At 37.0% G+C, this 11,115-nt stretch overlaps 1 protein-coding gene across 1 annotated transcript in view; it reads left to right on the forward strand.

Annotated features, from left to right (window-relative positions):
• The first annotated feature begins 1,579 nt into the window (after positions 1-1,579).
• wdfy1 (WD repeat and FYVE domain containing 1) overlaps positions 1,580-11,115 on the forward strand; it is a 22,248-nt gene continuing 12,712 nt past the window's right edge. Inside the window, exons 1-7 of the mRNA XM_058413682.1 lie at positions 1,580-1,892; positions 2,516-2,583; positions 4,001-4,074; positions 4,203-4,257; positions 7,559-7,709; positions 7,894-8,006; positions 8,299-8,425. Of these exons, the coding sequence (XP_058269665.1) occupies positions 1,756-1,892; positions 2,516-2,583; positions 4,001-4,074; positions 4,203-4,257; positions 7,559-7,709; positions 7,894-8,006; positions 8,299-8,425 (725 nt within the window). The 5' untranslated portion in view covers positions 1,580-1,755. The remainder of the gene's footprint in view (positions 1,893-2,515; positions 2,584-4,000; positions 4,075-4,202; positions 4,258-7,558; positions 7,710-7,893; positions 8,007-8,298; positions 8,426-11,115) is intronic.

Genomic DNA, 11,115 nt, shown 5'->3' on the forward strand with positions numbered 1-11,115 from the left:
TTCTTAGAACTTTTTTCACACTGTTAGAATTGTTTTTCCCCAATACAATATTGTGCTAAATCTTTATGGTGTTTATATTACAAATAAATAAATGAATGTGTTTAATCTGTCTATCTATTCATGTATTCTTTTATTTAAAGTTTGATGTGGTGGTACACATTTTATGGCATCTAATTGTCTTCACTGTGTGTAAATGGGTTTATGTAAGCAGAAGTCTTCAGGAGATTTTTACATTCTTTGAACAGGATTGTCCATTTTTAAAAATTAAATTAAACTATAAGAAGTGTGCGAGCTGGCTGACATTTCATTTTCTTTAATACATTTTATATTCGAAGCAGTCTTATCAAGTCTACAGGGTTAAAAGTAATCTGCCAGCTATCTTTTCCACCATAGCACTAGTATAACACTAGCTAACAAACTGTACACACATTGTGTTACATAACTACTACTGAAGTGTTTTTTTCATTAATTACTGGCCTCTATCCACTATTATCATCTCTATTTATACAGTGGTATTAAATGGCATATTTAATGGCAGTCACATCCTGCCATTAGTTTTAGATGTAGCCCCTTCTGATCTACCATGACTAACATAAAGCAGTTACATTAACCTTTTTCAATTATTATTATTATTAGTTTTAAATTTATTGGACACATGTAAAGCTAAGTATGCATACTATACTGTGATGTATATATGCATACAGATATGACAGTCACAATATTTTTGTAAGATAGACTGGATTAAATGCCATATCCATAAAAAATCTACCTGACCTGTTATTCAGAGTTCATTTCTCTATAGGTATTAGGACAGGTATCAGTGATAACCACAATCCAAATTAGGAGCTCATGTAGAGGACCACTGCAGTAGAATACATTTCTGAATTAAACATACCAGAATGTCCTATCAGAGGTGGGGATTCTGGTGAAGTTCAAAAGATATATTTTAGGTACATATTTAAAGTTCTTGTTAGATTATAATAGTCCTCTCATTCAAAAATACCATTATTGTATGCTTTGTAAATTCATAATGTGTGAACTTCAAAGAAGTTGTATTTGTCTACTGTTAAATGTTAAATTCTTGTTTTCGCAGATTCGACTTTGTTTGTGTGTGTGTGTGTGTGTGTGTGTGTGTGTGTGTCGGGTCTCTCCAAGTACTGATAGAAGAAGACATTCCTAAACCATCATCATCTGGGTAAATTCATAACAGGTTTGGTATTCAACAATAAAGTATTGATTTGCCTTAATGGGGTTTTGGGAGTTTTTGATATTGGACAGCCATTCAAACTGGAGTAAACTGGAGGTAAGACAATACTGTATTCAGTATTCACAATACTGAATAATGTGTATATAATTTCTCAGAATTAGGGAATATTTCTAGAATAGGAATTATTAGACGATAATAAAGGATTTGGGGAGTAGTTCTCTTCACATATCTACCAGGCCAGTAACCCAATCATCAATGAAGAAGGAGTTTAGTGAAGGTTGAAATGTTATAGACGCAGATAATAAGTTAGGCTATCGTTTAACACTCAATGACTAGTTTATGGCTAGAAATTAATACATTTTTAATTGGTACTGTTTTGTTCAGTAATTGTGCTTCAGATGATCACTACTGACTAGCTGAGCAGAATTTGTCACGCGGAGAATAAACATGCTTCTGGGATTTACGGTACTTTTTAAGCAGTATTTTTAGCCATCAGCTGACGCGAGACCTGGCTACTTGGGGAGAGGAAATCTAAAAAGAAAACAGCTATGGCGGCCGAGATTCATTCAAGGCCACAGAGCTCCAGGCCTATACTCTTGAACAAAATCGAAGGGCACCAAGATTCAGTGACTGCCGCGATTTTAATACCGAAGGAGGACGGAGTCATCACGGTCAGCGAGGACAGGTAGAATCGGGCTGCAGCTCCTCTAACATTAGTGGTGTCAGTCGATTAGCCAGTGAAGCTAGCAAGCTAGTTGCTTAACCGCGGTTCTAGTTACATTCGTGTTCTTTAAAGCGGTGCTGAAATACTACAACTAATTATAATAATGATAACAATTATTAGTAGTAGTAGTAGTAGTAGTAGTTTATTTAATCGAACTAAACATTAGTAAATGTTACAGCAAATAAGTTTATTTACTGTTAGCTTCTTTACAATTCGTCGTGTTCAGACACTACTGATTTGGAAGAATAAAATTATGTAAACTGAGTCTGCTTTAAACATTTCATGTAGTCATTTGAAATTATACTTGCATTGTAAGCCCTGGAGTTCAGGGGCAAAAAGGGACATAGAAGATTAAATTGCCACACAACAAACTCTTGGTCATTACATTTACAAGCTTAGGAGCAAACTCTTGTCATAGTTAACAGCGCAGTGTTGCTCAACTAAACTTGCAACATCACTTCCTCAGTAATTAAGCACTATTAATTTGCAAACACTATTTAAGTGTTTTCAATTTTTATCTTCCTTTTTGTGTCATTAATGCTTTGTGGTTTTGAACCCCCCCCCTTTTTTTTTTTTTGTTTCAGGTCTATTCGAGTATGGCTGAAGAGAGACAGTGGACAGTACTGGCCCAGCATTTACCATACTGTGTCCTGTGAGTTCATAGCATTCATGAATATTTTCTTATACTCCCCTTGGTATGAAATGAAACCATGATTTAAAGCATTCTTCCAAGCAGGTCTGTAAGCATTTCCAAGGAATAATTTGCAAATGCAAGGCCAAGTCTATTGTTTTTTGCTATATACTGAAGACTATATAATTTTATATTTTGGGTATTTTATTCTTTTTTTGTGTTGACAGTGTGTTTCATTGTCTGACAGCATGATGAAGTTCTTCCCAATTAGATTGGATGCATTTCTCTGCAAATTCACAAACAGAGTGTTTCGATAGACTTCTGAATTCATTCTACTGCCATGTTCATGAGTTACATCGTTAATAAAGATTAGTGAAGATCCAGAAGTAGCCATGCAAGCCCAAGCCATGGCACTAACTTTGCTGGGCTTGACCAATGAGCTTGTATGTTCTGGATCATGAGTAGATCCTTTCTTCCTGCACTATCATGATTTTTACCACTGATGAGTTGTTTGTGTCTTGTTGTATGGTTTATTTGATTGGTGGATTGTGATACCTTCAACCTTGCCTTGGGGAGGTTACTGGTGCTGTCACTGACTTTTTTATTTTGGGAATTTTCCCTTACAGCTCTCATAGTGTTTCTATAATCATCTCCTATTGTTTTCCTTGATTTACCTATTTTTTTATCTGGTATATTAGTGCACCAGTGGTTTCTTTCTTGTTCAGGACATTTCCAAATGGTTGTATTAGCTATGCCCAGTGGTTGTCAATGAACAGTTTTCATTCATTATCAGCTTCAAAATGGCTTGCTTTTCTCACAGTCAGCTGTTTGGTCTTCTTGTTAGTTTGTCTTTTTTTAACAACAAATGCGGTCTTAACAGTTGAAACAAACAGTGAATTTTCAAGAGTAGCGCTATTAATTGTTTACTCAATCAATCATTCAGTTAATCACACCATGGTAACAAGAAACACAGTTTTGACAATATTTTTGAAAAATGGCTGGGTTATAACAACAGGTGCTGTTTAATAGATGTTTAACACCTCTAGTTATAAATATCTGGAAATGAAAGACTGTGACTGTATTCATGACACTAACAGAGTCATTATATGCATTGTGTTTACAAAGCTACAGAATGTTTAATAAAAGCAGTCATATAAATAAAAACAATCAATATTTATTCAAGGCTTTCCCTTCACTTGCTCCTGGTCAGGACCTGTGATGCCTCATTAAACTGTATTTTAAATGCCTCATTTTATGGCTCTCTGCTTTTTGTTTTTTCTTGCTTGACTAAAGATTTAGTCGGCTGCTTAGGACACCGTTTCTGTCTGCTTAACAATTCAAAATAATATGCAACAGGATGAAGCACTTGTATTAGTATCAGACTTCTATTAATATTTTCCACATCTCATGTCCATTTGCGTCTATTGCCTCCCCCCAGCTCCATGTTCATGCGTGGCATACCACCAAGAAAGCAGGCGGATTTTCGTAGGACAGGACAATGGATCTATTGTGGTAAATTAGTCTTTGGTCCCTTTTACTGGTCACTTGAGATAGGGATATTATCCTTTGTGATGTAGTGTTTATTGTGTATATATTGTCTTTTCAGTTCTGTAATCTGACTATACATTTTTGGCATGCAGGAATTTCTTATTTCTGAAGACTTCAACAAGATGAACCATGTGAAAACCTATCCAGGTAACATTTACATTAACATCTAAAGCACTTAGCAGATGCTCTTATACCAAATGACTTGGAAGTAGTTTTTTGTAGTATACTAATCGTGTGGGGAAAGTTATCTTGGCACACTTCAAGCCCATTAATCCTAATCATTTATTGCTTGCATACCACAGTTTATTTGAGTTTTGATGGTGACTGTGCATCCCTTCATGGCCATAATTTGGCCATCTTTTATTTGCTTCTTCCAGCATGGCAGTGGCAGTGAAAGCAAAAGGCCACAAAATAAGTCATCTAAAAGTGGTTTCATGATCTTGACCAAGAGTTGTTAATGTGGTAGAATGGGAGATTTGCAGCATGAAAGTGCATCTGAATGAGTGAGACAATATTTACATGTGCCAAATAGAGAGTCCCTTCAAAAAACAAACCATAGCCAACATTACAAGTTCATTCTGATAGCTCCTTTATATGTATGTGTGTGTGTATGTGTAACTGTATCTAAGGGTGGGGGAGGAAGCATACAAATCAAATAGTATCTAACAGATAATGTATAAACATATAACAATAATAATAAGCATTACATTAACATTGGGAAAGAGATAGAGGGCTAGTACTAATAATAATATTATTAATCATAGTATTAAATTAAAAATTTATAAATATTTAATATTTATTAGGGTTGCCTCTGATCCATCCATGGCTACAACATACCGTAACTTAATCCTCCAAGCGTGTCATGCCACAACGGGAGAGTCAGGGAAAGATGCTGCAGGGCAACAGAGCCTAAAACCACCCCCCATCTCCCAAAACACCAACCACCCATGGCCACTACCTACATGCCAGGCTTACCTTACATGTCTTATTTATTATTTTGTTATTTATTTATTTGCTTTTGTTTTTTAATATGTAGATGTGTATATGTCTCAACTAGTTTGTGATGCATTAAAAAGTGAGAGCAAGTGTAGAGCAGCCCAGGTCCAGCCCACCCACATGGCACACTTGCCCTATGTATGTGGATTTTTGTTTTGTTTCTTTTAAACCTACTCATATAGTTAAGCATTTTGATAGATGTGTATGTATTTAAGTTAATATTAAATTAATTAAAACAACGAGGCATGTCCCACAAGTCACTAGTCCCTAGTCCCACCTCACATCCACCCAGTTATATTTCAATTCCAATACACCAGATATGGACCTGAATGTTACAGCCTACTGGGGACCAGGATGCAATATGTATGGAATTTCTTGATTTCCAGTTCATGAGGATAGTTTTTTGGTGATAGCTAGCGCCAAAAGGAGTAACTGACTGTTTATATTGTATAAATTGAATATGGATATATCGGCTAGTAAACAAAGCAATGGAGAAATTGGGATGTGACATCTCAGAATGATGAATAGTGAATCAATGACATTTTCCCAGAAAGTTTTAATTGGCGTTCAATACCAAAGGGCATGAACATATGTGTCTGGGTTATTTTGAGTGCAATGTGAATGTGTTTCTGAAGTGAATCCCATTTTTAACAATTTCTGTCCAGTTAGGTGAAATCTGTGAAGTACCATATACTATGTGAGTTGCAAGTTGGCATTTTTGTTCATTGAATAGATATTTTTGCAGATTTGTGTTCAGAAATCGGCATCAGGAACAATAGATTGGTCTGATTTTAGCCCTATTTAGCTTTTAGCATGTGGGCAAACTTAATGTGTTGTCTGACTTTAATATTATTCTGTGTATTTTGGAGAGTCATTTTTTTGAGGACAATATATTAATGAACTCTGAGATTAAAGGTGGAAGGTCTAGATTAATGGTCTGAGTGTTGATTTTTGGTTGGACAGATGATTTTAGCCGTATTTCTGGAACAAGTATGAAAATTAAGCCAGCTTATTACTATGAAAGATGTCTTGAAGTTGTGTGATGCCCATGTGTGTAAGTTAAGCGGCTTCTTATTAACTGTAGGTCTGGGTTATTCCATATGGGGGTGTATTTAGATGGTGCAAGAGGAGTGTTTGCGATTTGGTGAAATTTCCACCAGACTGTCAAAACTGCTGCTAGACAGGAGTATGATAATTACTTTGCCTGCTCCATTATAAAAGGGTATGCACACGTATGCAACCAGGTTGTTTTAAGTGTTTTTTCTTTTTTCTTAAAATGTTGCTAAATCACATTGGACTGGTAGGTGTATTGTCCAGATTCAGTGAGCCTGTGCCCACAGTACCCTTGTTTCCAATCTGAAAGGAATAGAACCTGATGTGGTATTCTACTGTTATAGCCCATCCAACTCAATGTTTGGTGTGTTGTACATTCTCAGGTCCTCATCTGCTTGTCAGTTGGGAAAAGTGCTTATTTGAGTTAACATTGCATTCCTGTCTGCTCAAATCTAACCTTGTTCTCCTCTGGCTTTAACTGGCTCCTTAACCAACATGATCTTTGTAGCCAGCCAGCCAAGATAAGCTATAAAGTAATATAATTGTATGTAAAAATATTTCCATGTCATTTTGGTAAAAGTATTTTTTACCTTAAAGTATATTGCAAATGATATTAATTACATTTTTGATCCGGACTCCAATATTCATCACAGCAACATCCAGTAGATTTTCACATACTGCCTCACATATCAACACACACCAGCCATATACCACCAATACAGAGCAACCCGTTTCTCCATGGGAATCACTGCACGTGTGGTTTTGTGATGCATTCGAGGGCAGAGTAGATCGCAAATATAATGAAAAGTTTGCTTCCGCACCCAAAATTTGCAGAACCATTCTCTGTAAAGTACATGCTTTTTTCCCACCTCAGCTGGCAACGATCCTGGACCCATAGGTTTCTTTTTACTGTTTTCATTATGCCAGCTATCTACTTTAGTAATATTTGAAACATCTTCATCCTTCTTACTTACTTAAGATTTGTAAAATCTTCCATGACTGAAATGGTTTTTAAAAGAAACCACCATGTCCTGATTGGCTATTGAGCTGATCTGCTTGATCAGATTACAGTGATCGCATTTTAATGCCAAGTGTAAATGCAGCCAGTATTACTGGCACTGATCAAACTAAATGATTTTGAAAAGCTTCTAAGTCTTTGTGGAATTTATTAACTGTTTGCTCTCAGATCCTAACTGGGACTCTTAATGAGTTCTTTATTAATGGCAGGTTTATTTGGATGCTAAACCTTTTTAAACTTACAATTAAGACTGTGCTAGTATTAACTGTAAAGATTTTCAGATTTTAGAGAATTTAAAGTAAGCTCTTTAAACAAAAATGTCTTTAAACAAAAGCTTTTCAATTCCATTATGATGTATTCTTGTTTTCCATTGTGTTTCAGCTCATCAGGGTCGCGTGTCAGACATAGTGTTCTCCTTGCTGAGTCAGTGGGTTGTGAGTACAGGTTATGACAAGAGTGTCAGCTGGATGTGCACCCAGAGCAGCTCCATGCTCGGATGCCACTACTTCAGCTCGTGGGCCTCATGTCTTCAGTATCCTTCAGCCAGTGCATTAACATGATATCTTTGATCCTCAAGAGATCATGAATATCTTTTATCTCTTGCTTCCTTTGTGTATCTAAATCTGAGATGTCATCTTTTCTGTGTGTGTGCGCATGTGATCTCTATTTGCCTTGTATGTAAATTCTCCTGTGAGCTTCCTTGACTGCATGCCTAGGTATGATGATGATACCCAGCATGCATTTGTTGGTGACTATTCAGGACAAATCACCTTGCTAAAATTGGAAAGACAGACATATTCCACCATAACTACTTTAAAAGGACATGAAGGTAAAGTGCATGTTAACATATGTATATACGTAGCAGGTGCAACAGTACAGTGAGGGGTAGAACTAGTTAATCAGTCAATTATGTAGTTCTCTTGAATTAATACAAAAATAAACAAAAAAAAATGCAAAAATGGGTGGCAGATACACTTTGCTGGTCATTAATGTACCTGTATGGCCGACCCAAGTAAAGTCTAGGTGTGGGAAACACTGTCAGTTGTTCACTTGTGACTGGATCATCAGAAGCTCATGTAGTAAATATGAGGTCTGAACAGATCCAAAAAAATTGTTTTTAGGAAGCATAGGAGCTCTGTGGTGGGACCCAGTGAAAAGATGGCTGTTCTCTGGTGCATCAGATCACAGTATAATCATGTGGGATATCGGTGGGAGAAAGGGACGCACGCTACTACTACAGGGACATCAGTGAGTACATGCACACAAACTCACTACACTGCTGTCTTAAATGGTCCGGCTAACCCTATTATTGAATTTTATTTTATTTTGCTTTATTTTATTAACTCTTTCAGACCAATTTTTAAAATTTTGTTGACCTTTTCTGGCCCCTTTTGGATGGATTTCCATTACATTCAACCTAGGTGTCTTAATTTACAAATGAAGTCATAACTCAGAACTCTCAATGTTCTATTATATTTTGTTTTCATTTTTTCCATTTATTTTACTATATTTTTATTTTCTTCTGTTTTATTTTTTTTAATATTAGAAATATTGTGATAACTGTGAAAACAGGCTTTGTATTTTGAAATGTCTCATTCAGTTAAGACACATTTAAATGAACTCATTTAAAAAGTGTACACAACTTTAAGTGTACGTATTTTCTAATATCTCACATCCAATGTATCAAATACACTATACTGCCAAAAGTTTTGGGACATCTACCCCACATTACATCCCATTCCTAATCTGTAGGTTTTAATATGGAGTTCCACTAGAAACACATTTGTGAGGTCAGGCACTGATGTTGAAAGCCTGGCTCGCAGTCTCCACTCTAATTCAACCTATGGGGTTGAGGTCAGGCCAGTCAAGTTCCTCCAAACCAAACTCACTCATCCATGTCTTTATGGACCTTGCTTTATGGACCTGCACTGGTGTGCAGTCATGTTGGAACAGGAAGGGGTCATCCCCAAACTGTTGCCACAAAGTTGTGAGCATGAAATTGTCCAGTGTCTTAGTATGCTGAAGCATTAAGAGTTCCTTTCATTGGAACTAAGGGGCCGAGTCCAACCCCTGAAAAACAGTCGGGCAAGTACCGTTCTTCTGGCCACCAAATCCAGACTTGTCTATTGTATTGCCAGACAGAGAAGTGTGATTGGTCACTCCAGAGAACATGCGTCTCCACTGCTCTAGAGTCCAGTAGCGGCGTGCTTTACACCACTGCAGTCAACGCTTTGCATTGCACTTGGTGATGTAAGGTTCGGATGCAGCTGCTCAGCCATGAGAACCCATTCCATGAGGCTCTCTATGCACTGTTCTTGAGCTAATCTGAAGGCCACACGAATTTTGGAGGTCTGTAGCTATTGACTCTGCAGAAACTTGGCGACTTCTGTGCACTGTGCACCTCAGCATGCGCTGACTCCACTCTGTGATTTTACGTGGCCTATCACTTCATGGCTGAGTTGCTGCTGTTCCCAATTGCTTCCACTTTGTTATAATACCACTAACAGTTGACGGTGGAATATTTAGTAGTGAGGAAATTTCACAAATGGACTTATTGCACATGTGGACACCTATCACGGTACCATGCTTGAATTCACTGAGCACTGAGAGTGACCCATCCTTTCACAGATGTTTGTAGAAGCAGTCTGCATGCTTAGGTGCTGGATTTTATACACTTGTGGCCATGGAAGTGACTGGAGCACCTGAATTCACTCATTTTGGAGGGGTGTCCCAAAACGTTTGACAATATAGTGTATTTAAGCATGGTAGAAACCTTCAGCATGACTGCATGGAGACAGAAGAGTGCCTTTGGTTTCCCTATAAAAACTTTCTCTATTTACCCATCGTGTCTAGCACAGTGGTCTACTTCTACTGCAGTGACAGTAACAGCTTAAAGAATTATTTTTAGTAAACTATTAGTAAAACTTTAAGTTTTAAAAAAGTGTGTAGTTTATTTTATAAAATTGTTTTTTTCATTGTCCAAAGACAAACAGATACAGCCTTAACAGAGGTAAATGAACAGCAGCCATTAAAACTGAATAGACAAAAAAAAGAAGTGAAAAACACATGGCAAAGAGCAATATCACATGTATGAAGAGTAGAGCATCGGGAGAGGTTTTTAACATAAACCCAGAGGGGTGCCCATATCAACCGAAAATCATTAGGCTTTTGATATATATCGTAGGCAAGTTTCTCAACTGGAAGTAATGTAGAACCCTGAGATATCCATATTTTGAAGGAACGTACCTGAGTTGATGACCAAAGTAATCCCCACAGGCATCTTCTTTGCCACATAAAACCAAAATTAGAAAAAGATGTTGTGCTTGAAAATCACTGTTCCCATGTTCACCAGATACAAAATGTACCAAATAGGAGGTTTTTAAATAGTTTTAGATCTAATTTTGTGTTCATTTTGTGTTCTAATTTGGGGGTAATAAAAATACTACGGTATTTAAAACCCTGCATTGCTATTTTAAAAGATGAAAATAATTGATGGAGCTTGTCCTTTTTAAGACTGTAGGTCTACAACTAAAGAACCACAGGAACAGTACACTACAAACTAGCATTGTGTCTCACACTAACAGTGGATCCAAAAATGTCAAGACACCTTTACTTGTTTCACACTTTATTGCATTGGGAATTTGAATTTTGAATCGATTGTTATTTACTCAACAGTGGCTTCTGTCTTCCAACTCTCCAAAGGTCTGCGGGTTAACTCTGCTTAGGAATTTTGGTGCTCTTTTATAGTGACTGTTCTTTCTTCCACCTTCTGACCATGGCCTGTCTTTCCTATATGCAGTTTTGTTGTACTAAGCTACTTCCAATTCAGAATTATTGAGCCCACAGTTGTCCTGGGAACACTCAAAGCCTTGCAGATTGTTTTATATCCTTGCACTGATTTGTGCCTTGCCCCAAATTGATTGAGGAGATCCACAGTC

Source organism: Hemibagrus wyckioides, linkage group LG17 (assembly GCF_019097595.1).
Source record: "Hemibagrus wyckioides isolate EC202008001 linkage group LG17, SWU_Hwy_1.0, whole genome shotgun sequence".
Lineage (NCBI taxonomy): Eukaryota > Metazoa > Chordata > Actinopteri > Siluriformes > Bagridae > Hemibagrus > Hemibagrus wyckioides.